The 25786-nt window shown below is 35.8% G+C and overlaps 1 protein-coding gene and 2 long non-coding RNA genes across 52 annotated transcripts in view; 1 reads left to right on the forward strand and 2 right to left on the reverse strand.

Annotated features, from left to right (window-relative positions):
* LOC147842349 (uncharacterized) overlaps positions 1-25786 on the reverse strand; it is a 736864-nt gene that overhangs the window by 132231 nt on the left and 578847 nt on the right. The window lies entirely within an intron of this gene.
* LOC141376113 (uncharacterized) lies at positions 10305-24084 on the forward strand. The gene is made up of 3 exons (XR_015499373.1): positions 10305-10419; positions 21917-21993; positions 22597-24084. It is a non-coding gene; the product is annotated as an uncharacterized LOC141376113 (long non-coding RNA).
* lmo7a (LIM domain 7a) overlaps positions 16931-25786 on the reverse strand; it is a 78633-nt gene continuing 69777 nt past the window's right edge. For 30 of the 50 annotated variants that reach the window (XM_087266480.1, XM_087266479.1, XM_087266481.1 and 27 more), the window contains 6 exons: positions 25497-25655; positions 23036-23222; positions 22693-22938; positions 21129-21237; positions 17720-17822; positions 16931-17625 (listed from right to left, as the gene is read on the reverse strand). In XM_087266480.1, the coding sequence (XP_087122606.1) occupies positions 17603-17625; positions 17720-17822; positions 21129-21237; positions 22693-22938; positions 23036-23222; positions 25497-25655 (827 nt within the window). In that variant the 3' untranslated portion in view covers positions 16931-17602. 50 annotated transcript variants of the gene reach the window in all.

The raw sequence follows: 25786 nt of genomic DNA on the forward strand, positions 1-25786 counted from the left end.
TATTCAAAGAAGCATGAAAAAATGTTTGCTGAAATTATTGGATGTAAAACAGCCATAAAATGTTTCATAAACTACCACTGCTGAAAAAGTAATACATGTTTTATGTGTCTGTTTGCAGAAAAATCACATGTACACAGACAGTAAGAGTAACATTTGCGAAAATGCTGGTGGTCTGCTTATTCCCTTAAAGTTTTGTGAGCCTATGTTTTTGGTAACTTACGCCTGCTTATCATTGTGTTAGCTTGTTTGCAACAAAATTTGAGCTGCTCTGAGTAGATTGCATAGCTCTTCATAAAAAAAGTGCTTTAGCAATAGTGCTCTTTAAAGTCAGCATGAAATAAAAACGTATTTTAATGTTTATATGTAGTAATGCTTGTTATAAACAATGTATCTTTGCACATCATTATTTGATTCAATCTGTTCTCAAGGATGAAATCATGCCACCACCCCTAATTTCTTTTCTCGTTTCAAAAACCATTTTAAGTATATGTATACATCACGATAGCAGAAAAAGGACAAGTTTAACTTTTGTCTCATTCATTTATTCATTTTCTTTTCGGCTTAGTCTCTTTACTAATCAGGGGTCACCACAGTGGAATGAACCACCAACTTATCCAGCATATGTTTTACACAGCGGATGCCCTTCCAGCTGCAACCCAGTACTGGGAAAAATCCATACACACTCATACACTACAGCCAATTTAGCTTATTACTTTCTCAAAATTGGAAGTTTTCCTACTTCCTACTAGGAAATAATTGCCGTTCGAACAGACATCTGACCATCAGTCAGACCTCCAACCTGTGGATTCAGGACTAATCGAAGAACCCTGACCCTGCCATTTGACATCTCTTCACAGATGATTACCAGTTCTGCTTCAGAGATTAGCACATGAACCACACCATAAATAAGGTATTATGTAAACAAATGGGAGTTTGTTTGCAGCACAAAATGAGAGGAAACCGTACTAATAACAGCTATTTCTGAGATGATATTAGCTGTTTATTGCAATATACTATGCAGGGCCGGAGTGGGACTCTTTTTCAGCCCTGGAGTTTCAAAGAACAAAAAGAGTGAGGCTATGGTGAAATAAATAAATAAATAAATGAAAAAAGTGCGACTGCTGAGAGCGCAAGCAGCTAGGGACACCAGCCTTCGTGGCCAAAAAACGGACCGGCCCACCGGAAATTCTCCCGGTCCTCTCGATTAGCCAATCCGGGCCTGATGATATATAAAAGTTATTTTTGTATTTTGTCAGGTGTATGTAAAGGACTGATAGAATTTTCTTTTTGTTTGTTTGTTTTGTTTTAGCTATAATTGGCACAATAACATGCAATGTTATTTGTAAAATAGTCATATAAAATATGACTGTGTTGCATGATTTACTGGAACACATTGAGTTGGGAAATGGTAAATTTCAGTGTCTGGAAAGCAGCATAAATCTGACCCTTCGCATCCAAGTTTGATCTCACACAATGCTGCACAATCAACGAGCCAAATATGTTCATGTTAAAACCAAACATCATGAAAGTAAGAGGCCCGATAGTTCTAATCATAAAAATGAAGGTTTGGTCTTGTGTTACTCAACCAACCTGTAAGTGCTTTGCCTTTGTCATTCAGATCATGCTGTATTATTGCTCCAGTTTAGACTGGCTTGCTAATTTATGGATAAGCCTCTCCCAATAGATTACGTTTGCCCTTGCTCTTCCCTGCCTCATATTAGATGTCATTCAGGCACAATGCCAAACACATCTGATTGGAGGTCATGCACCACTACATTACCCTTCTCACAAAGCTGTTAACATCTGTCTAGATAAAGTCAAGGATCACTGGCTCTCTGTGGTACTATACTGCATTGTTATTAGCCCCATTGTAAGCGATTAAGAACTAATTCTTTATTTAATTTGTTTTGTGTAAAGTGTCATTTTCAGTTGATTGTGTTTCTAAAATACAAAAATTAAGCACAATAATACAATAGAGAGGGATCAGGCCATTTAAAAAAAAATACAGGCTAATAGCCATAGAATGCACTCATTACTACAAACTTTTAGCACTAATGTGATAGAATCACTTAGTAACCGGATCTGAGTAAAGTCCAGCTGAACCTTCAAATAAAGTCACAACGTTTACACCTGGTCACTTTCCCACAATAAAGACAAGCAAATCAGAAAGCAACATGATGTAACTGTCCACAAAGTACTGTTTACACAGAGCAAATACCACCCACAGAAATTATTTCTAGCTAATGCACAGCTACAAATGCGTTCACCCACAAAAGAATGATTCAGAATGCTACACACAACAAATACCGCTCATAAATAATGTATTTTTTAGGAGAATAATTCATATGGCCCTGATATTTTTTGCGCAAACTGATCTGAGGAAACAGAGCAGAAAGCTTAAATTCCAGATGTTAAAATCCCATTAGCTTTTCCGTAGAGAAATAGATTTTTCATTATTCTGTAGATTTCTTTCAATATTATCCTACCACAAGCACTTCAGCTGGCTGTCCCAAATCTTAAACTTTTTGCCTGGCTGTTCTTTCAGAATTTACTTTGTAAGCAGCATTTGGACACAAAGGTACCTCATGAGACTGACTTTAAAACTTGTCTTTCGAGCATCGATTTAAAGGTGCTGTATGTACGTTTTTGACTTTTCCAAGGCATAAAAATACCATAATATGTTTGCAAATATTTATGAAACATGCCAAGTGAACATATTTGTTTATCTGAAAAACTTTTCTTTGAAAATGTGTTTTCTGTGCTGAAACGCTGTCTTTGTTTTGATAATATTTACCTGCTCAAGGCCTGTTTAGCCAATTATTATAGCCAATCAGCTAATTATGTGGAAAACCACGTATATCCTTCATTCATTTAGAAAGGCTCTGAAAGCACGCATACGTGACTTGCTACCTCTGGTGGACAGTAGCAGACTCCAAAATGAGATGCAGATTCAGTTCCACATGATGTTATTAATTAGGAAATTATATAAATATTAAGAATGTAAACGGGTTACATTGTAACGCCGTGTCCTAACAACACACTTCGTGATGAGATATGCAGTGATAAGCAATTTGGCTGTTTGCACCAGACAAAACACGACAGAAATTTAAATACAGCTTTCAGAAACACAGAAAATGCACTCACTCACGAAATGGTAAGGTTTATAATTTATTTAATACATATTAACCCTCTTTAACATTATTAAATGTGCATGCTGAATCACTAATATCTGTACAATTTCAAACGGTTTATTTTATTTTCAAGATTTGAGGTGAAGATCTGCTGCTGCTTTCGTTATATAGCATTACATTTCATGTAAAATCACATTCAAATTCACATTTTTAGCACTGAATAAAGCACATAAGGTTTACCTGAGGGGATCTTTGTCAGTTGTCTGTTTCCAATATATCAATATGAGATGTTGGTTAGGACAAAAACTGTTTAATATGAAAAATATTCCTTCCTGCTTTAATTTAAAGTTGCAGCTGGAAGGACATCCGGTACAACCCCTGATACATAAAGGACTAAGCTAAATGAAAAAAAAAAAAAAATGAATGAAATTCTTTGTACATTGTTTCCACCCAAAGTTACAAATGTAACTGATTTAGTAAATCCTCCTGATAAACCCCACCAACTAGAGCAGTTTTTCTCAACCACATTCCTGGAGGACCACCAACACTGCATGTTTTGGATGCCTCCTTTGTCTGTCACACCCATTACAGGTCTTTCAGTCTCTGCTAATTAGCTGATGATCTGAATCAGTTGTGTTTGGTTAAGGAGACATGGAAAATGTGCAGAGTTGGTGGTCCTCCAGGAACGTGGTTGAGAAACACTGAACTAGAGTATCACTGGACAAATGAAAGTTGCTGCACTTGAAAAATTCACTGTAAGTATGTCTTTTCCAATTATAGTAACTTACTGTGTTGAGTCTAAAAGTGTATAGACAAAACATAAGAAACACTGGCATTGGTCTGACTTTCACAAACACCCACTACTGATTTCATGAAACATTTCTTGATGCTGCTCTGCTCACATACTCTGGTCAGGTCTAGTCAAGTAGGGAATGCCTGAAATGCCACTTTCCAGAAAATTGTTGTATTGTGTGACTTAATCCTGAACATTTCGCCATCTTTGTTAACAGTTCAGTGATTATGTATTCAGTCATTGCATTTCAAATGGCAGTCTGGTAAGTCCAATGCAGGCTCAAGAACAATTTCAAACATGCTCAGCCTTTGAAGATCTCTCATTAAGTACAAGCAATGGTGGATGAAAACTGCATGTGGCGATGCTGGAATATGCAGAGTGCTTTTACATACACCCAGCTTGGACATGAAGAGTGACGAATTGACACAGATAGAGAGATTGATCATTTATCCAACATTAGGTTACTTTTGTCTTTAGTAAAACATTAAAGAGAACTTTTCAGCTGAAACTGGGGCCTGTGGTAATTCATAAATGCAAATCAACTGTTACCAGCACACACACACACACACACACACACACACACACACACACACACACACACACACACACACACACACACACACACACACACACACACAATAAATCGAAGATTGCCAGGGATGAATGAGGCATGTCAGAAGATTCTTTCCTAGGTGTATTGCCCTAGATGACATAAGATGTGATGTGGATGAGAACCTGTGGCCAAATGGAGTAGACCAAGTAGAATAGCATTACTTTTGTATCTGTATCAGGGGATGGTGAGTATACAAATTCTTGTATTTTGGAATTACAGTTTTTCTTGTTTGCTTTGAACTGGTTAAAGAAACTAGCTACCACTTCATTGTCATTATCACTCTCCCAGCAGAGCAGAAGACAGGTCTTGCAAATGTGTAAACCCTATCTCATTGGGTTGACACATTTTCCCCATCATTTTTCAAAACCGTTAACACAGATGTCATTCAAGTAGTCCAAACTCCATTGTTTTAGCTATTGTTACCAAGGAGAAACCATCTACTCCTAACCATTAGAAACTACCATGATCAGTATGAATTCACTTAAGCACCGGTTTTGACAGTTTGTCACACAAATCTTCAATTAGCAATCAGTCTGCAAACATTAAAAACAGTGGAAGGTCTGTGTTGTTCTGTGCCAGCATGGATGGAGGAGGTCAATAGTGGCTATGTCCTATACTCCCAATAAATTTGACTGTTTATAGGTTTACATGTGTTTTCTCTAATATTTACAATATTTTATTACTTTTTTTTAACAGTATTTCAGTTTTCAGCCACAGTTTGAAAAATGTCATGAATTCAATATAAATTTACTCAAAGCATTTCTTATTCTGGATCCAATTCTTTGCAAAAAGGTAGATTTGCCAGCCCAAATAGAAAGACAACAAATGGTATTGGCAATAGGCTTCAATGGCAAGCAATGGTGCACTGATTCACACTGAGTTCTCTATTTTGTTGTCCATTGTGTAATGATTAATTGAAAGAGCTCATATACTTGTTTGCAAGTTGTGTAGTTTGAAGGTAAAACTAGCTTTTGTTGCATATTTTAAATGTTTTGACTCGATGTGTGCTTTTTGCAAGCAAAATGTGTAATTTTGACCATGAGTGCCGCTGTCTAGGCCTGTGTGTTAACTGTTTTGAAAATGTGAAGTTTCAGTTGACAGCTGCATCAAAGCAATCAAGAAAAACTGTACTTAGTGCAAAAAAAAATAAATAAATAAATGACATGAAATATTTACGAATTCTGCATCATGTCTGATTTATTCCAGTAACATATATCGCAGTTCTAAACAATATATATTGCAATTATAAACAGAGATGTGTCCTTGTTTTACACAAGAAAACTGTGCAATGCTTCATGTTGTTTGTGTTTTTTAAGTCATTGTTTTGTGTGTCAAAGTGTGTTTGTTGGCTGTCAACCTTTGCTAGTGTTATGGAAGAATGAGTTTATTTGAGACCTGAATAAAGTGTTTTGGCAGTTGTAGTGCATTTTGAATGTGAAATGAACTGCTTTGCCAAGCTGAAAGTCAGTTAGGAGAATTGTGTGAAGAGTTTTGCAAAAGTGACCTAGCGTCTGTAAAAAAAAAAAAAAAAAAAAAAAAAAAAAACAACCTTACATGCGTAATCTGAGATCAGCAATGTTTGATGTGCGGCATTATAAGACTGGTCATAATGTTGAAACACTCATAATAGTCATAATCAGTTATTTCATTAGGCCTCAATGAATCATCAACACACACACACACACACACACACACACACACACACACACACACACACACACACACACACACATTTTTTTGTTCTCTATTATTTTTGACTCTCAATATGTTGAAGAAAGGCACCTACAGTATATCTTGGATAATAAGTAAACAGAAAATGTTTCTGGGTAGACTTTCCCTATGAGATGTTTAAAAATGTAATCATATCAATACCATAATTTGCTTTCAGCTCTAATATGCCCTAAAGTTTATGCTTGATAATCAAGGCTTCCAAATACTTGATCTCCTGAGATCATCAAAATCATTAATTGTGAAAACAGAAGATTAACTTGTGACTTAATATTCACCTCCATGCCCAGCTCAGCACAGTGGCAGCTGAATTCACAGTGGGCTCGAAAACATCCTCTTGGCATAATAACTTCAAGCATATCTGCGTCCTCCAGCTGTGGCCGCCTTAGCATTCATGAGCAGTGAAACATTTTCCATGTCACTGAAAATGAAGGGCCAGCACATTTCATTGGATTGGCCAAGCATTAGACGGAGCGGTACAGTAAGATAGTAGACAAGTATAGATTGGATCTTTGAAGTATACCATCAAGGGAAATTAGAAATCAGTGCCTGCAGTGATAGCACTCGGCTTAGGTCCTGACATAAAAAATGAATCACTCTCTACCCCCACACCAAATCTCCATTTGACTGAAGAGTGGGTGCTCTGTCCATCTTTAAAAAAAATCCCTTTGATTCTCACACCTGAAAGAATCCTTCCCTCATCCACTTCAGTCAGGTATCCACCTCTTATGTGTGTGTTTGGCTCCTGAGTGCGGAGGAGAGACGATGCGGCTTTGGAAAACTGTGATTGAGGGTTGCACTGCATGTCACTGTCAGGTTACTAAGTGCTGGTTTAATGGCCACTTTAGTCAATAACCATATTACCCACCTCCACCAAACAACAGACGCCTTCTGCATAGAAACGCGAATAATAACAAGCCACGACAAACACTAGAAAAGGGGATAAAACTCAACCCAAAAGTGCAATTTACCAAAAACAGGGTCACTAAATCCAAACAGATCTCTGCTTAAACTGAAGTGTTTCCAGAAAGCCACAGCGTTGAAAAACTAAAAACAATTGTAGCAACAGGACAAAGTCAGGACATTATTTTTCCTTAATTGATCCAAAGTATAGCCTAGGGCTTCAGTCTGGGACACATCAGCATCTAACTTGATTTCATTTTACTTTACTAAGGTCCTGTAGAACAATGTTTGTGAATCACCAGAAGCTGCTTTGCTAGATAAGGAAAGCTGTTAAGATATAAAGGCACTAAAAATAGTAATAGTATCAAGCTAAAATTGTAGAAAAAAAGTGCAACTGTAATGCAACATGGTCAAAATGCAGTGGTGTAAAGTAAAAAATTACAAATACTCAAATGACTGCAATTGAGTATTTTTTTTCTCAGAAATTGTAATTTACCAAGTACTTTTAAAAATGTGTATTTTACTTTTCTTTGAGTACATTTTTTTTGTGCTGTATCGGTACTTTTACTCCACTATTATCCTTTAACCAGTTAAAGTATACTTTAGTCAGTTGAAAGATACTTTACTCACTAGTTAACTTTTTTCTTGATTATGGAAATTAGAAAAAACAATATTATGATTCCTGTCCAATCAAATCGCACATAGCAGGTAAATTACCCGATAATGAACTATCTCAAGGCGCTTTATAATTGCAGCAAACTGTTTGGAAGCATTAAAAGTGCCAAAGAAAATGTCCACAATGACCCAGAGACTATTTAGATGCATGTCACTGATGAGAAAATGACAGATGCTTACTGCATAATGACCGAAATGCCCTTAAACACCCAGCAGGCACAAGACGTCAACGTCGTTTGAAAATGAAAATCGGGTTGACATCAGAACCCAACGTCAGAATGATGACAATGTCCAACGTCCAACCTGAAATCAACCAAATGATCAATATCTAATGATGTTACAGCTTGATGTTGTGTGGACGTTACCACTATGACGTATGTTGGCTCAACGCTGGATTTTGGTAACTTCTAACACAACCTAAAATCAACCTCATATCAACGTAATTTGATGTCGTTATTGGACATCAAAATAACGTTGTCCTTTGACATTTGCTAGATATTGATTTTTTGTCACCTGACATCACAACCTAATTTTAACCTAATATTACAGTTTTTCTAGTTTGCTTTGACCTGGTTAAAGAAACTAGGTTCCTCTTCATTTTCATTATCACTATCCCAGCAGAGCAGAGGACAGGTCTTGCAAATGTGTAAAGCCTTTCTCATTGGGTTGACACATTTTCCCCACCATTTTTCCAAACAGTCAACACAGATGTCATTCAAGCAGTCCAAACTCCATTGTTTTAGTTTTGGTAACCAAACAGAATCCATCTATTCCTAACTATTAAAAACTACCAACATCAGTATGAAATCACTGAAGCACCGGTTTGACACTCCTTCACACAAATCTTCAATTAGCAATCATTCTGCAAACCTTATAAAAACGATGGAAGGTCTGTGTTGTTCTGTGCCAGCATTGATGGAGGAGGTCAATATGGCTATGTCCTATACTCCCAATAGATTTGACTGTATATTAGTTTACATGTGTTTTCTCTAATATTTACAGTATTTTATTATTTTTGTCTGTTTTTTTATATACAGTATTTCAGTTTTCAGCCACAGTTTGAAAAATGTCATGAATTCAATATATATTCAATCAAAGCACATCTTATTCTTGATCCAATTCTTTGCAAAAAGGCGAATTTGACAGCCCAAATAGAGACAACAAATGCCATTGGCTATAAGCTAGCAATGGTGGTGCATTTTGAGTTCTGTATTTTGTATTTTGTTGTCCATTGTGTAATGATTAATTGAAAGAGCTCATATACTTGTTTGCAAGTTGTGTAGTTTGAAGGTAAAACTAGCTTTTGTTGCATATGTTAAATGTTTTGACACGATATGTGCCTTTTGCAAGCAAAATGTGTCATTTTGATCATGAGTGCCGCTGTTTAGGCCTGTGTGTTAACTGTTTTGAAAATGTGGAGTTTCAGTTGACAACTGCATCCAAGCAATCAAGAAAAACTGTAATATCTTATGACGTGTATCTCATAAATAAATGCACTACAGAATGTTACGTTTACACACATCCACAAATTACATGTAGATACATCAGCTTTTTACATTGTAATAATCTCTACTCATGAGTAATTGAAATGTCTACTTTTTACTCATACTTTGAGTAATATTTACAACAGTTACTTTTACTCTACTTGCACTACATTTTTAGGCAAGTAATGGTACTTTTACTTGAGTATGATTTTTTTAGTACTCTTTCCAGCACTGTCAAAATGACAATGAACCATATAAGAAGAACAATAACAAAGAATCTAGTTCCTTCTTTTGCTTAGTTTTAAGGTGGGTTCCTTTTAAAACTAAAGTTTGCTGTCAATTTGTGTTCAAAACCTAAGAATTTGACAACAAAGACAAGATTAAAAAAGTAATTATAAAAATTAAGAATATTAATAAATACTAGAATAAATAAATCAATACTAAATAAGAACCAAATACAGACCTCAGAACCAAATACAGCAGAAATATATATATATATATATATATATATATATATATATATATATATATATATATATATATATATATATATATATATATATTATGTTTTAAAAAATAAACATTAAAAATCTCTGCAATAACAACAAAAAAGTAAACACTTCCCCTAAAGTATATCAAGTTTCAGATAAGACAGATTTCTTCCATGTTACTACAAATGTTCCCAGCTAACAAACTGTCTGATTAGAGAAGTGTAGTAGGCTGCCATGCAGGTGATGTTCAGGAGAAACTAAAACCATGGCAACTAGACATGGCTGATATCAATAATGTGGACTAAAATTAGCATCAGTCCAGATAGCAGGTGGAAGAGCAGGAGGAAAGCCTTCGTCCCTCCACCCACAAAACTACATCCACGCAGACAATGAGATCGGACATCTGTAACAGCTCTTTAACTGAATTTCAAAGATCTCTATGCTTTTTCCACAGGTCAATTAACTGTTCATCTTTACTAGCAGCGCCCCCTACAGCTGAGTCAGCTTTGAAACAACAAGATGGAGTGCATAAACACTGTTAAGCCTGTCTTTTGGAGGAGGTTTTAGAGAGAATATGTGGATGAAGTTAGTTCGTATACAGGTGAGGAGGTTTGTGATACCTGGAGGAACGCCAGCATTGAGTTGGCAGCAGATCAGCTGGCACGACTTCACCGTCAGGATACAGTTTATTATCTGACATTTAGCTTAACAGTTTTTGAGCTAATTACCTGCGCCGTAAATACCACGTGATTATGGATGATTAGCACACTCACTCACCATGTGGGCTGTCATTTTAGTTGTGCAGTGCTTGACGTCAAATGGTTGCTCCAGGTGGTATTTGGTATTTTTCCAGACACATTATGTATTTGACTGTAATTTTCAGTCAAAGGGCAATGAGAGAGGCTATGTATTTTTTCTTTACTTTAGTCTACACTCTCAGATATCAAACAAAATTTTTGTTGAGAATTGGCAGAGACAAGAAAATTTCTCAGCATGAGTTTCACTTGATATCTGTGAGTTTTAGACTCCTTGTGGGGAAAAATCGATGGTAGGGCATTTGGTATAAGCCTACGCTTATATCCTTTGCCACCTGTAAGCGCTTACTGTAGCTGTCTACTAAAACTCTCAAAGGCATCATGGCTAAAGTAGAAAGAACAAAGAAGCGGTTCTTTAGATTTTTTTTTTATCCACAGGCATCTACCAATTCTTTTCTCTGTTTGTCATCACAAATAAATCGGTGGTTTACATTGCCTCTCCTGTTGCCCTTTCACTATCAAGTATAACAAAAAGCCAGACAATGTGGCATTGTGTCTGTAGTTTGTATTCATAGTTGTGATTGCAACAGGTACATGTTTCACTGTGTGCAACAACGTAGTTTGACACTGCAACACAAACTCAGGCTTCAAATGACTTTATTGGCACACAATGATAGGAGCAACACTTAGGACATTTTGCCCTCACTTTTCTACAGTGGAGTTAGTGGAGCTGCCTCATCCATCTCTTTTTAAAAGGGTGGTCTACTACAATATCATATTTTAAACTTTGGTTCATGTGTAAAAGATGTGTGAACGTAAACAACATCTCTGAATGTAATACACTCAAAGTAAAAAAAAAAAAAAAAACATCCAGGAATAGTGAGATCACAAACGCTTTAGGTCAGGGGTCTCAAACTCAATTTACCTGGGGGCCGCAGGAGGCAAAGTCTGGGTGAGGCTGGGCCGCATAAGGGATTTCACAAAAAAAAGTCCTCAAATGTCATTATTAACAGTTTTAATTATTTCTTCTGAACATGAAGTGTCCTGAACATTAATAGAACAATGAGTGAAGATTATGAACAGTTCTTCTGAACATGGCATCTTTTGCCCACTTCTTGCTGCCAGAGACTTGACAGCGCTTCTTCTCACAAATCTGAACCACATTTGGCTTTAGAGCGGAAGCAGTTGAGACCCTCAGTATGGCTTGAAGATGATCATCATTAAGTCTAGACCTGTACTTTGACTTATTGAAGTCCTAGAGAAAAAAGTGGGGGAACTCACTCAAAACTTCCATTCCCTCACCTAAAAAAAGGCGTATATATGTGTAAATAAAACACCCCCACCCCACTCCAGTCACATCAGTCTGTACCAGTCTGTATCTACCTATAATATATATAAGATGCAGGGCAGGCACGTGCACACATAGGGCTCAACCTGTGCAGAGCACATGCCCCTTTTTAGTCTTGCATAGAAAGTGCCCTTCCAAAATGATCAAAAGTGCCCCCGCGACGCGACACACCCTCGGTCCCGCCCTTCAGTAGGCGCGCGATAACACCGCTCTTGAGTACGCGCGCGACAACACAGCTGATAAGAACGCGTGCGACAACGCGCATTGAGTGACAAGCGCGCTGTGTACGGATTGAATCAGCGGAGCGGGGAGCGCTCTCTCTCCCCGCTCCGCTGATTCTGTCAGAGTACAGCGGTCGGCGCGGGCCACAAAATATTGCACTGAACCCGCAGGCCGCGAGTTTGAGACCCCTGCTTTAGGTAATGCTTTGGATTTGGCTAAAAAGAAGGAGCAGCTCCAACCATAATAGCAGAAGCTGTGGATTGTGAGCCACAACCTGTAAGTATTTTCATTTGTTAAAGTCGATCTATTACATGCACAGTTTCTAGCGTTAACAGAATGTTGTAGCAAGGACATAAACATGAATGTGAACAATAAAAAATTATGTTTGGCACCATAACAAGTTAGCTACAAACTCATATGTATCCGTAAAACCACTGTAAACACCCACAATCCTTACCAGTGCGTGCACTGTCTCTATATCACATGTGTCAATTACAAGGCCCGCGGGCCAAATGTGGCTCGTCAAAACATTTAATCAGGCCCGACAACAAGTTTTGGTAATGAAGTTCAAGTGGCCCTTGCTCACTTTAAATATTAGGTCTGTGACAATTACAATATTGAGACGCAGGTGGTGCTGTTGCGCTTTACCCTACTTACTAATTTAGACGTTAGCATACTGTTACACTAAATGTAAACAAGGTCAAATATTTTTGGAACTAGCACAATGACAAAAAAACGCAAAGTGGACAGCGAAAACCCACAATTTCAACCAAGGTGAAATACTCATGTGAATTAATGTTCTCTGCCAAAACATCCCACAGATACCGCCTCACAGACCACCATATTATGTTTGTAATGAAAGTAGCCATGGCACAGGACATTACACCTAGAATAAATGAGATTGTTTCTATGAAATGATGCACAATGTCTGGTAAAAATCCCTAATTTCTTAGGTTTAACATGTAAACCTAGTACAAGTGTTCTTTGGAGCAAAATAATCTAAATAATACAATTTCTTACCATTTTTATATATAGGCTACCATTTATCTATAATAGCCTACTAATAAATATAGCTACTTAAATGTTTTTTCCTCTGAAATCCACAAGTTCAGTTGTAGGCATCGACAGTTGGCATGGATCATTTCATGATTAGGTTGCCTTTTTAAAGCTAAAAGAATAAGTTCAATAATACAATATCAGAAACCATCTGTTGCTTGTTACAATGCTGTAAACCGGTTGTTGGCATTTTGTTTTATCATCAGTTTTTTTTTTTCTCAATATGAAACTGTTTTTAAAGTAGACTACTTTTCTATGCTAGCCTACTGTACTGTTTTATGCTTATATTGGTTAGATACCTTATTTCATGTTTTGATAGAGATAAAAATTAAATTTAAAACCTTGCTATTTTGATAAATGTGGTTAAATGAAGTCTAAGAGATGTTATACAGTTGTTAATAGACTGACTTTTAATTTCTCCAATAAATATGCTGTATATAAATATGCTAAATACGCTGCTTCAATAATAATATGCTGTACCAAACAGAAACAAATTATAACAGCAAAAACAAACAATCCAATAAAACCAGGTGTTACACATTTAAAATGCAATAGTAATTTATAGTAAAGGGAAATATTTAGGAATAAGCATTATATTGTATATATAACTCTTCAATATTAAATTACACTACATGATGTAGTATTGTTAGGAACTATCTTGAATTAATAGTAAATACCATAGTATACTTCAGCCTTTACTACAGCAAACTATATATATATATATATAATAAAAGCAGTTTTGAATTTTTTATGAACCATTTTAGGGACAAAATTATTAGCCCCTTTAAGTTATATTTTTTCTTGATTATCTACAGAACAAACCACTGTTATACAATTACTTGCCTAATCCCCCTAACCTGCCTAGTTATCTTAATTAGCCTAGTTAAGCCTTTAAATGTCACTTTAAGCTGGATAGAAGTGTCTTAAAAATATCTTGTAAAATATTATTTACTGTCATCCTGGTAAGGATAAAATAAATCAGTTATTAGAAATGAGTTATTAAAATTATTATGTTTAGAAATGTGTTGAAAAAATCTTCTCTCCCATAAACAGAAATTAGGGAAAAAATAAACAAGCGGTCTAATAATTTAGGGGGGCTAATAATTCTGACTTCAACTGTATGTATGTATATATATATATATATATATATATATATATATATATATATATATATATATATATATATATATATATATATATATATAGAGAGACCCGGGCCCGGATTAAGAAATCAGAGGCCCCTGGGCACAATGTCTAGTAGGGCCCCCTACCTGGCCGTCCCTCTATAGTTGAATTAAAAAATAAGATGAATATATATATATTTTTTAATAAAGTTAATCTATAATGTGTTGCCTGCATTTTAAAAAGAAATGATATACAATACACATATTTATAGTCTACAAAGTTAACTTATTTTTAAAGCATTTAAAGCACACTTTGGGAAAAAAAACCCAACAAAACTAGTGAAAATTAATGAATGTTAATATACTTGTTCAAGTTCACTGAAGAAGTACAAAAATTTATTTGTAAGGGTATTTTTAATGTATAACTTCTAAAAATGGATTTAACCCTTCTCCAATCTTCCATAATACATACACTTATTAATGATTCCCACTTGTCCTACTTGTGATGAAGAGTAGGCAAAATCTGATTTGTAGTGGAAAAAAAAAACTTGTTCATGAGACACTGATTGATTGCGTCAAAACATGATGCCATGTGCTTTTTGAGCTACGCCACTCACGCTGCTATCCGCTGAGCTTTTAAGTTATGTTGTCTTTGTCAATCAAATGATGAGGGGTAAGAATCACTCAACTAGGTTATTCCAACGAGGTGCACTATTTCCAAAATCGGTATTTCCCCCCTCCCCTTGCTACTGAGAAATGTAGTTAGGCTAGTAGCGTCACTAAGTTGTAGCAACACTACTGCCCAACACTGTTAATGTGATAAAATCACTTTGGCCAGAAGTGTCTGTTGGTGCCCTGAATTTCACAAATCGATAATTTTGCAGGTCATAATATATCATGCAAAATGAAAGGGTTTGTTTTTATTTCTGTACACTCACGATAACGACAAAACCATTTGCTTTAATATAATAAAGAAAGGCTAGGTTAATGGTACATTCCTGCAGATGCTTCCTCAGGTTCCACATTGAAGCCGTATTGAAAGTATTTTCAGTGCAAAATTAGTTTGCCAGCTGTTAACTGTTATATTTGTGCCCTTCTCGGATTTCAGGGTGAAATAATTAAAAAATTTCCAGCAATGAAATGCATTTTTTATCACTGCCATGGTGGCAGCTCTCAGACTGGTTGTAGCAGCCGCCTAATGCTTTCAGCGGCAGAGAGGATTGATGTCACTGGTAGACTTGGTGTGCTGCAATCAAACTGCAAAACTAATCAAAAGCATCAGAATAGCACCACTTTAATAAATGGCCCTAACAGAAGGCATCATGCTTATCAAAAACAGGCAAAGCAACATATTAATATTATTTAACCTATTTAGATGTAACCCCATCTGTAATCTTTAGCATTTTCATAAGTAACTGTAATTTAGTTACACATTCTTAGTAACTAGTTCATGGAGCCGATCCGTGTATCACAGCACGTTATGTTAGCTGATCAATCAGAGCCTCTTGAGGGCAGGCCTTTCAGTGGAACTAGGCAGTAGTTTTCATGCTAGCTGAGTAGCTGTATATAATCAAAGTAAGGTATATGAAAAAAGAACATGATTTTCTACAATTGAAGCATGAGCACACATTGCTTTGCATCTTATAAACATCTTATAAAGTCTTAAAAATACACCCTGGACCACCCCTTTAAAGACTGTGCTGATGCTATATTAGCAGCAAAACACACACACTGTGTACTCTGCTGGCCACTATACAGGTTTATTCAGATATGTCAACTTACTCGTCTCACAACCCAGGAAATGTCAAAATGCCTCACGAAAAAAAAAAAATTCCTTATGGGAGCAAATAACTAGAAGGGCAAACCCAATGTTCTCAGAGCTTTAAATTTGTAATAGTATCAAGGAAAATCTCAAGATTAAGAAAATTAGAAGAAGTTATTAAAAGAATAACTGTAAAAAGCCAGTAGGCTATAAAACTACTTTTATACGTTTCTGGATGATGGATAAAGCCATAAACATCCAAGTCTGAGTGGAAAATAGCTGGAAGGAAACTACATCAAAGCTCCATATATTAGTTTTAACTCTAGATGATATATCTGTCAAACTGATAATTGTCATTAGGCTCTCTACAATGTTAAGATGGCAAAATATATACAGATAAACAAAGAGAAACTTGGGGCTTTCGGTGAGCTTTTCAAATGTTTACAATGCTTATGTTTAACATGTTCACTTGGGGTTTTCTCTTTTTCTTTCATATTGAAACTTAATAATGTCATCTTAATGCTCCAGAAGCCTTGATACATCTGATTCAGTTTAAGAGGAACAGCAGTAAATTCCCAACAGATGTTTGCAGTTTGCAGATGTAATGAAATTAGGTATCTGCAATAAAGAATAATATACACTCACAGAAAACACATGCATCGTGGGAAATGCAGTGCCAAACATAATTCATGAACCATATGAAAAGGTATTGGATGAAAACCCTAGTGACTGATGAGACTGAAAACGAAAGATGAACCAATGCTACTTTTAGACAGTAATGTCGAGTTTAGCCTCTTAGATGAACTAAATCTGATTAAGGGGTCAAGTAAATCACACAGAGAACATTATAGTTTGGCAATTTTATTTACAATTATTACTAAATATGCTGCTTTTGTTCTAGATCCATCTTCCCCCTTGCAGAGACATTGCATAAAATAGGTGCTGCCAATACAATATGTATATCTCATGAGCGCTGCTTACTAACCGTGCCACTCTTAAATTCTTAATGGATTTATCCTTAATCATCTTTCCCCACCAGAACACAAAAAGGCACAGATGAAATGGAATAACAGGATATTTTAGTCAACAAACCCTTATATAGCACAAACTGCAGGAGAAACCTATATACTATAAGCATTAAAAATGAAAATAGCATATCTCTAATAATTCCTATAAACACTTTTTGGGCCGTACAGACATCACTTAAACAGCCAGAAATCAAAAAGAATTTCCAAAAGACAGTGGATGAATTATGAATGCTCAAAAAACAAGCCTGTGTACATTTCAAAATGCATAGCTCATATTTTCAGGTACATGCATTTCTTTTTTGTACAAACAATTACTAATACTTAAATTCAAATAAACAACCTTAGGAATCTCTGTAAAAAAAGAGAAGAAGAACAGAAGCACGCTGAATAATCAAGGCTGGTGAAATCCCCTAGTATTCATCAATCTTGAGCGTTAATAGTTCCTTGTCTGTGATTGGTTCCTCCTGGATCTGCTGCAGTACAGCGAGATCACATGGCTGTGGGCTGCCCAGCTGGAAAGAGAAAAATACAGTCAAACAGAACATCAGAAATCACTCAGTGAACTATGTAACGGAGCTGCGCATATTGCAGAGATGTCTGGCCTACTTTTGAGCCGCATATAGCAGACGTTACAATAGAGCTGCTGGTTTCGTATTCTGACTTCTGCTCCTGCTTGTGAGCCTCCCAGATCAGACCTGCAGTCAGAACACTGCACACAGTAGATGAAAGAACACATTGTTAGACAGCACAATCCACTATGTAATGCTGTATCGTACATTCGCCTCCATTTCCAAGAGAGAATCCTAGCTTGAGGTCAGTATAAGCGGCATAAGAGGATATGCAATAGAAACGGCAACATTAGCCAAAAGATCCAGAAATAACCCATCAACAAGATTAGGAGGACAATGCAGTGTGAATGAGAGGATGAGAAGAGGTACAAATGATTGGCATTTGGGGAAATGATGAGGATGTGTGAGGAACGATTAAGCTAAGCCACGTACTGCTGCTCTGATGGCATGGGAATAAATTTAGGAGGGAATTCAATAAGAATGAATTACGCCCACTGATAGCGTGGTTTGTTTGCACACACACACACTTGTCTGTGCTGTTTTAGCACTCGATTTACTACAGAAATGTGTTGAATTATGCATGGTGCAATTTCCCATCTTGCAGACGAGCACTGAGTGCCAAATTACAGAAGATACAACAAATTCAATCTGCAGTAATTACCCTCAAATGCTTCTCAAACTTAAACCTCACTCTTTTAATATGTGCATTTGTGGATATTTCCTAAACAAATGCTCTCTGCTGCAGTGTGTGCGTGAGCATAATTGTTTCAAATTTAATGTGTGCCCTGGTTTTTGTAAGGGAATTTGTAGATGTATGCTGTAGTTCCGAAGACCCGAAGAAATGAAAACTAACCATATGCATGTCATTAAGAAAAAAAGTTTGCCTTTCTTATATTTAATTAAAATCTGACAATGCATTTTTGTTTTCAGTTTTATTCTCAGATTACATGATTTTAAGGTAATGGGCATGGCTAACATACTTAACCACTGTCAGTTTTGACAACAAACAGAAATGGCAAATAGGTGGAGTGTGTTAGGTTGTAACTCTTTTAAAACCCCTTTCCCGATCTTTCTGAATGAAATGCCTACTTTACTACATCCATTCAGGTAGAAAAAACAAGCCACGCCCACTCTTTTATCATTTAAAATTCAGTTTCTCTAGGAACAGCATCACAATACAAAAAATAAAATAAAAATCTCTGCTTTCGGTTCATTGGGACTTTAATGTTTAAATAGTCAGGGGTAATAATTATCTTATTTTATTACTCTTTCCAATTGATTTTGTAAGTAGAGATATTTTGACCACAACCAAAAGCCTTTTTTTAAAACCTTTTTTACAACTTTAACACAACCAAACAACCAAATTAGGTCAAGATGTTTGGGTATAGATGGATAATGCTGACAGAGTCTCAAAATCTAATGCTACCAAACTGAACTCAATGATTAGTTTAAACAAAGTTAAAATTTACACCCAAACCAAAGCCTAACTGGGATCTGCAATCCAGACTTTTGATTCATTTGAAAATGAAAAAGTTTTTGAGCTTGGATGAATGTTAACCTAATGTAGGACAGCATTTTAAATAACGTAATACACTGAAAAAAAATATTCAAAGATGATTCCTTGGATTTACTTAATTTTTTTTTACATTATGTGGTTGTAAACAATTTATTTGTGTTGAATTTAAACCAACAAATTAAGTTGAACATTATTAAACTTAATTTGTTTGTTTAAATTTAACACAAATAAATTGTTTGCAACAGTTCTGCATGCAACACTTTTTTTCAGTGTAGGGACAGTTGAATTATTATGTAAATTAAAGCAAATTACAGTAGGTGAAGTTAGACTATGGGTGTTTATATGACGTTTCCGTGATGGAATGATTTTACAGTACAGTATAATCCAAGTGTTCATAGTAAAACAATTGGCCCTATTATACATCTGTCTTAATAAGGCAAAAGACATGTTTGGTGCAATTTGTTGCTATTTTCAGACCAGTGCAACTATACTTTTCACATTTTATGCCACGTTGTTTAAATGGAAAATCCATTTGCACCACTTTGTGGACTCATGGTTGTGCTGGTCTAAAAAGGAGGTATGTCAAGGTGCGTTGTTGGTGCATTGCTATATTAAGCAACTGAAATAGACTGGGCGACTGACTAAGTAAAAGCTATTCTAAAGTCCAGCGCAGAGCACGTTAGTTATGCACCTACCTGTATGTGGGTCTAAAAGTGTACAGATTGCTTAATACACACAGAATGTACAGTAATACACAAATATATTTACATATAAAACAAATGAAGTATTAAAATGTCACAAAAAATTTTCTTTTCTACGTAAATATAACAACCACTACCCATCCCTTCTTTACCTTAGGATAATTTTCAGTTTATTCATGACAGTTTGCATTTGTATAAATGTATTAGTAGTGTTATTTATTATATGCATATTTATATTTGTTTTATTAAAAATTAGCTTAGATTTGTCCACCTATCGGGTTTTGGATCAAATGGGGCATAAGAAAAGGATGAGTGTTTGGATAGCCTATAACTCTATAACTCTTTTGACCACATTTCATTATTATTGTTCCTTTATTTATTTGCTGGAAATTAGAACAGAATTTAGAGATCATTTTGAAACAAATCTTTGCGCTTAACAAATGAAATTAAATATAAAGGTTAATGGACGTCTTCAGTGGAGTGCGTACAACACCATTTCTTAAGTAAGGAAGGAGTAAAGAGTAAAAGTAAAGATGTCCAAGGGAGGAGGTTCGTTCTTTATCCTTGCACTGCAGATGGTCTGTTTAACTGTTTTCTCGCTAGTGAAGCGTTCAGTTTTTCCATTCAGTTTTCCACTTACAAAGTCAGCTATGCAAATAGCTATGGCGTGACATAACTGACTCTCAAAGAAAATGGGAGATAAGACCCTGATAGGTTTAATGCACGTTATGCTCAGAAAACACCCGTTACTCATTAAGGGAATAAGCAAAACCCTTTTAGATCATTTGTCAGGGGGCAAATTGTATTTTTCCATCCTTAAAATAGCAAAAGTGCATGCAGACATGCCCTTAATGTTTTTGCGCCATGCACTTCAAACTTTGCGCCTTGATTGTTAAAAGAGCCTCTTGTGTTTGCAGCAAAATCACCCAAATTCCATCTTAAAGGAAATGGATTTGTGTAGTCCAGACTAAAAAAGTTTTGATGGATTGTTCTCAAGTTGGAGAAAATGATAGTCTTTAAGGAAAGAAGGAAAAGTCAGAGGGCAGTGCTGCATGTGCTAGAAAGGCAGAACTGACATTTTGATTCTCTCTGTTGACATTTTGATGGCTGCATTTCTACGTGCATAGAAGAACTTATTAGAATAGTAGAAAAGCAGGCAGGGCAGAGTAGTTGGGTTAGTCACTGATGAAGCTAGGCTGGACCTGACCTTAGAGTAGCTGAACGCTCACCTTGAAACAAGTCAAATGATAACAAAGCCCCAGGGACTCGATGATCATGGCTGCTCCTTTGCCCAGCGGTGTATCACAGAATGAACAGATTTTCCTGCCACTCACTGACCTAGATTACACAAAACATGATCTGAAGCCCAGAAACACAGACCTGCGCACAGCCCTTGGCTCATGTGAATGTAAACATATTTTGAAGACAACATGAAAATGGGAGACATGTGGGAATGGATGGAAAAAATAGATGGTTTCTCAAATGGCTTTAATTCAGAACATATCCGAAATGCTTAAAGATTGTAGCAGTGTAAGGATAGCTCATAAGGATAGCTCAAGCATCCTTTAAAGAATTAAAGTGTCCAATTTGAACTCCAGATTTGCTTAAAAAAAAACTAAAACTAAATTCCCATTTGCATAAAAATAATGCAACAACAGCAACTTTATTGTATTTATTAGATTTAAAGCCACAGTCACATTATAGTTTGGCCACTGCACACTAGACTTTCTACTGGTGCTGCAACACTCGTAATATAACATCATTATCTTCAGTATGTTTTTGTCAACATGTAATACAGTACATCTAAAATATAAAAATCTACCATCTATGTATATATATATGAGTTTGAGAGCCATAATTTTGTGTTTTTGATTTATGGCTTTATTCACTGTAATTTATGAAAAAGCTAGTATCTTTGTATATATTTTTGGAATTGTACAGTTCTATTATATTTCGCGGATGGGTTTAAAAAAAGTTCTGAACTTACCAATTGTAATTATGAATTCATGTTTTTAAGGTAAACAAAACGAGGACTTACTTCTATATGACCCGGGTAGACATTCCATAGGGATTGGATTAAAATGTTTTGTTGTGGTAAGTGCTTGTTATTGTGGATGTTTCTGTGTTATATTTTGGCATATTAAAGGGACAGTTAACCCAAAAATTCAAATTTATTTAACATTTTCTAACCCTGAGATGCGCATAAAAATTTAGTAGACAATTTTTTGAAAAGCTGAAAACTTGGTACCATCGACTTCCATAGAAGGAAAAATAAATACTAGACCCCCTAGTTTTTTATTTTGGGTGCGTGTCTGAACAGACGTATACACATTATTAATAATAATATTATCTAAAGATTTTGATCTTGGTGTTTTTTTTTTTCAAACACAACTAATTTCCTTCAAGGTTAAATGTGTGCATTTTAAAGTGACACCTAATCAAATGAAAAAATCTAAATAAATGAGAGATTCATTCGTTGCTCTGTAATCAGAATGTGTAAGTTATACAGTGAAGAAATGGCTAACTATATCTGATAGCTAAATTCTATTTCATTATAATAGCTATTAACTTTAATAAACTGAACTGTTTGTTAATGTATTTGCTGCTAATGTATATATATATATATATATTCTTTTGTAAATAATAAAACATATTACTCTGTTTATTTACCTTATTTTCACATCCTAATGTTGACAGGTATGGAGCTGAACTCTTCAGTACACTGGCCCTACAGTGGCATGTTTGGACAACCCTGGTTTAAAAGAACACTGCATATGTTTCAGGGATGAGTACCTGTTTCTCTGTGGAGCTCGAGGCTCTGGTGGGTTTGCAGGTGTGGAAGTGGACTGCCTGAGAGAGCTCATGGACTGAGATGCCTGCATAGTGGCAGAGCCTGGACGTCCAGCCGGCTGCAATGTGGAGCCAGAGAGGGCTGAATGTGGCCGGCTATAGTCTGGTATGGACGAGGTGCTGTTCGACGTGCTCCATGATGATCTCCAGGAGGAACGAGGCTCATCAAGGTTGTCAAGAGACTCACCTCTGCAAGCAAGTGTTTGAAGCTCTGTCATTTCCCCCCTCATTATTGTAATTGCTTGCTCTTTTTTTTACAACATAAGAAAACAGTTCAGATTCTGACCTTCTTATGGGTAGATCAATTGGCTCTTTGGCAGGGACACTAGAAGTGCTCTGGCGAATCCAGCTGTTGTCTGTGTTCAGGGAAGTTTTCTTCCTCATTTCCTGAAGGATCTGCTGCCTCTCCAGCTCAGACTGAGTTAGAGGCTCTTTCTGATAGTCCCTGTTGACATCACTCAGACCACCGCTCGCTGCATAAGCCAACAATACATGCACACACACATACACAACACACACAAACACATTAATAACAAAGAAACAGTTGATATACAGTTTATCTTGTACAGTAATTTCACATCAAGAGCAATTGATTTCACACAGTCTTCATCTGATTAGATATATATATAGTGGGGTCTGAATAATGGAGTAAAAGTCTATTTAAAATATGATGTTAACCTGGAAATAAAAAGGCACAGATGTTCAGGAGGTCTTGTTTTTAAGAAGATCCTTCTAGATAATGTCAAATCTTTATGCAAACCATTGGATTTAAATAGCTGTTATCAAAGGAATTTGAGTATTTAAAAGAGTATTTAAAAATACAAACACACATTCACACATAAAAAAATGGTACTTTTAAGGATAATACAAATGTTTCCAGTTGGTCAGAACTTTCACACCTTGGAAATATAAGATTCCATCTGCATTTTAAATGGTTTTGATAATGAGCTTCAAAGTTTTTGCATTCCAGCAAACAATATGTGTAACAGTTCTCTTTCATACATTAACATGACAAACCCTAAATGTTCTCTAAATGTAAATTATCAAAGTTCTCTTACATTTGCAAATTGGAGTAAAAAAACAGATCAAATGCAGATACTGTAGAACCTTTTTATTCTAAAAAGTCATTTTCGACTTGGAATTTTAAGGATCTGTCTAGCCGATCATTCATTGAAGCATTGTTTTTCAAGAAATACAATCAAAAATTTATAATTTGTTGTTGTAACAATATGTCGATGCGTGAGAAAGTAAAACTTTTGCTTTCTAAAACATTTATTGAATGTTTTAGAATGAATATTTTTTCTTGTTTCAAATAAAGCATACAAGGCAGTGCTAAATATTTTGTCCAGTGCAGATGTTAATTTTATCTAATTAATGTGTCAAAATTTAATAAATTGAATGCGTTATATGAATTTTTAAATTATATTTATTGAATTATATGCCCCATGAATTAAGTATTTGCCTTTTAAGGCTTAATATTAAATGTAAAGATTTTAACATTTCATCTCTGTCTAAAAATGCTTCAAAATCATCAGATTTACACACATCTCAAAACTGTGTGCAGCATTAATTAGCCGGCTGATTTTGTGGGATTTTGTGTTTGTGGTCTTTTCTGATGTCAATAGAGCAGTCTGGTGAAAAGACAAAGAAAGCTGATTGGTCCTTGTGTGTGCATTAAAATCCTGATTGGCTTACAGAAATAGCGAACTCAAGCTAGAGTTCGAGTTTGTAGATAAACCGTTTTTGTTTATTAAATAAAAAGTCATATAATGTAAACAACTTATATTTAACTTATATATATATATATATATATATATATATATATATATATATATATATATATATATATATATATATATATATATATATATATATTTTTTTTTTTTTTTTTTTTCATTTTTTTATTTTTGGAAGTAGTATTTTTAACAGGCACACAACAAGCCAATGGTTAGTCGTCTGCCAACTTCAGGCCTTTGGTGAACATCTGTCGTGCTAGTTTTTGCAGTGTATTCCACACGTCAGCTTTAGTCAGACTCACACTGGTGGCAATTCACCTTATTCAGCAAGTTGAACAGCCTTCTGGAGCGTCTGTTCCTTAGTTTCAGTTTCCTAAGGAATATAGACCCCTCATACCTGCTGATGTAGACAGCTTTTTTCGTATAAGCAGGAAAAGAATAAATGTATTAGTTTTGTCTGTTTAAAGGGATAGTTCACCCAAAAACGAAAACCACCTCATTATTTACACATCTTTCACTTTTTTAGAATCTATTTGAGCTTCTTACTTCTGTTCAACACAAAAGAAGATATTTTGAAAAATGCTGGTTGTTGGAACCCAGTGACTTCCACAGAATTTTTTCCTACAAAGGTTAATGTGTACCAGCAACCAGCATCCTTCAAAATACTTTCTTTTGTGTACAACAAAAGAAAGAAACTCATATCAGCTTTAAATCACATGACGGAGAGTAAATGATGAGGTCATTTTCACTTTTGGGTTAATTATCCCTATTTAGCATATCCCTATTTAGCATATCTCCATATCCATAATAGCAGACGCTGCTTGTTGCATGACAGCATTTAAACTTTTGACCCCACTATATTTTACAGTTCAGTTTATAATCAGATGAACACAGTTCACATGCACACAGTCTTGATTATATCTGATTTTGTTGACATTTGTGAAATTAGGATAAATCAGGCCGATATGATTGGACAGCTGTTTGATTGGCGTGGTTTGGAGCAGCGCACACCTCTTTCTGGGTTTCGGTATTTCATGGCATTAAGAATGCTTCTCCTCTCGAGCTCTAGCTCACTTGCTGCCTGCTTTCTCTGCATTTGAGGGTTTTTCTTTCGCCTCAGTTCCTCCTCCAGCAGCCATCCTGCCAAACCCCTGTGTCTGCCGTAGACACCTGCAGAGAGCCGCAGACTCTACAGCATCTGACTAACACACTCCAGAGATCTCACACAATCTCTTACACAGCACCTGCTTTAGCACAGCCCAATAACAGACACAGGTAACAAGACAAAGGAAGAGATAAAA

The sequence above is a fragment of the Danio rerio genome, chromosome 9 (assembly GCF_052040795.2).
Source record: "Danio rerio strain M-AB ecotype USA chromosome 9, GRCz13ab, whole genome shotgun sequence".
NCBI classification, from domain to species: Eukaryota; Metazoa; Chordata; class Actinopteri; order Cypriniformes; family Danionidae; genus Danio; species Danio rerio.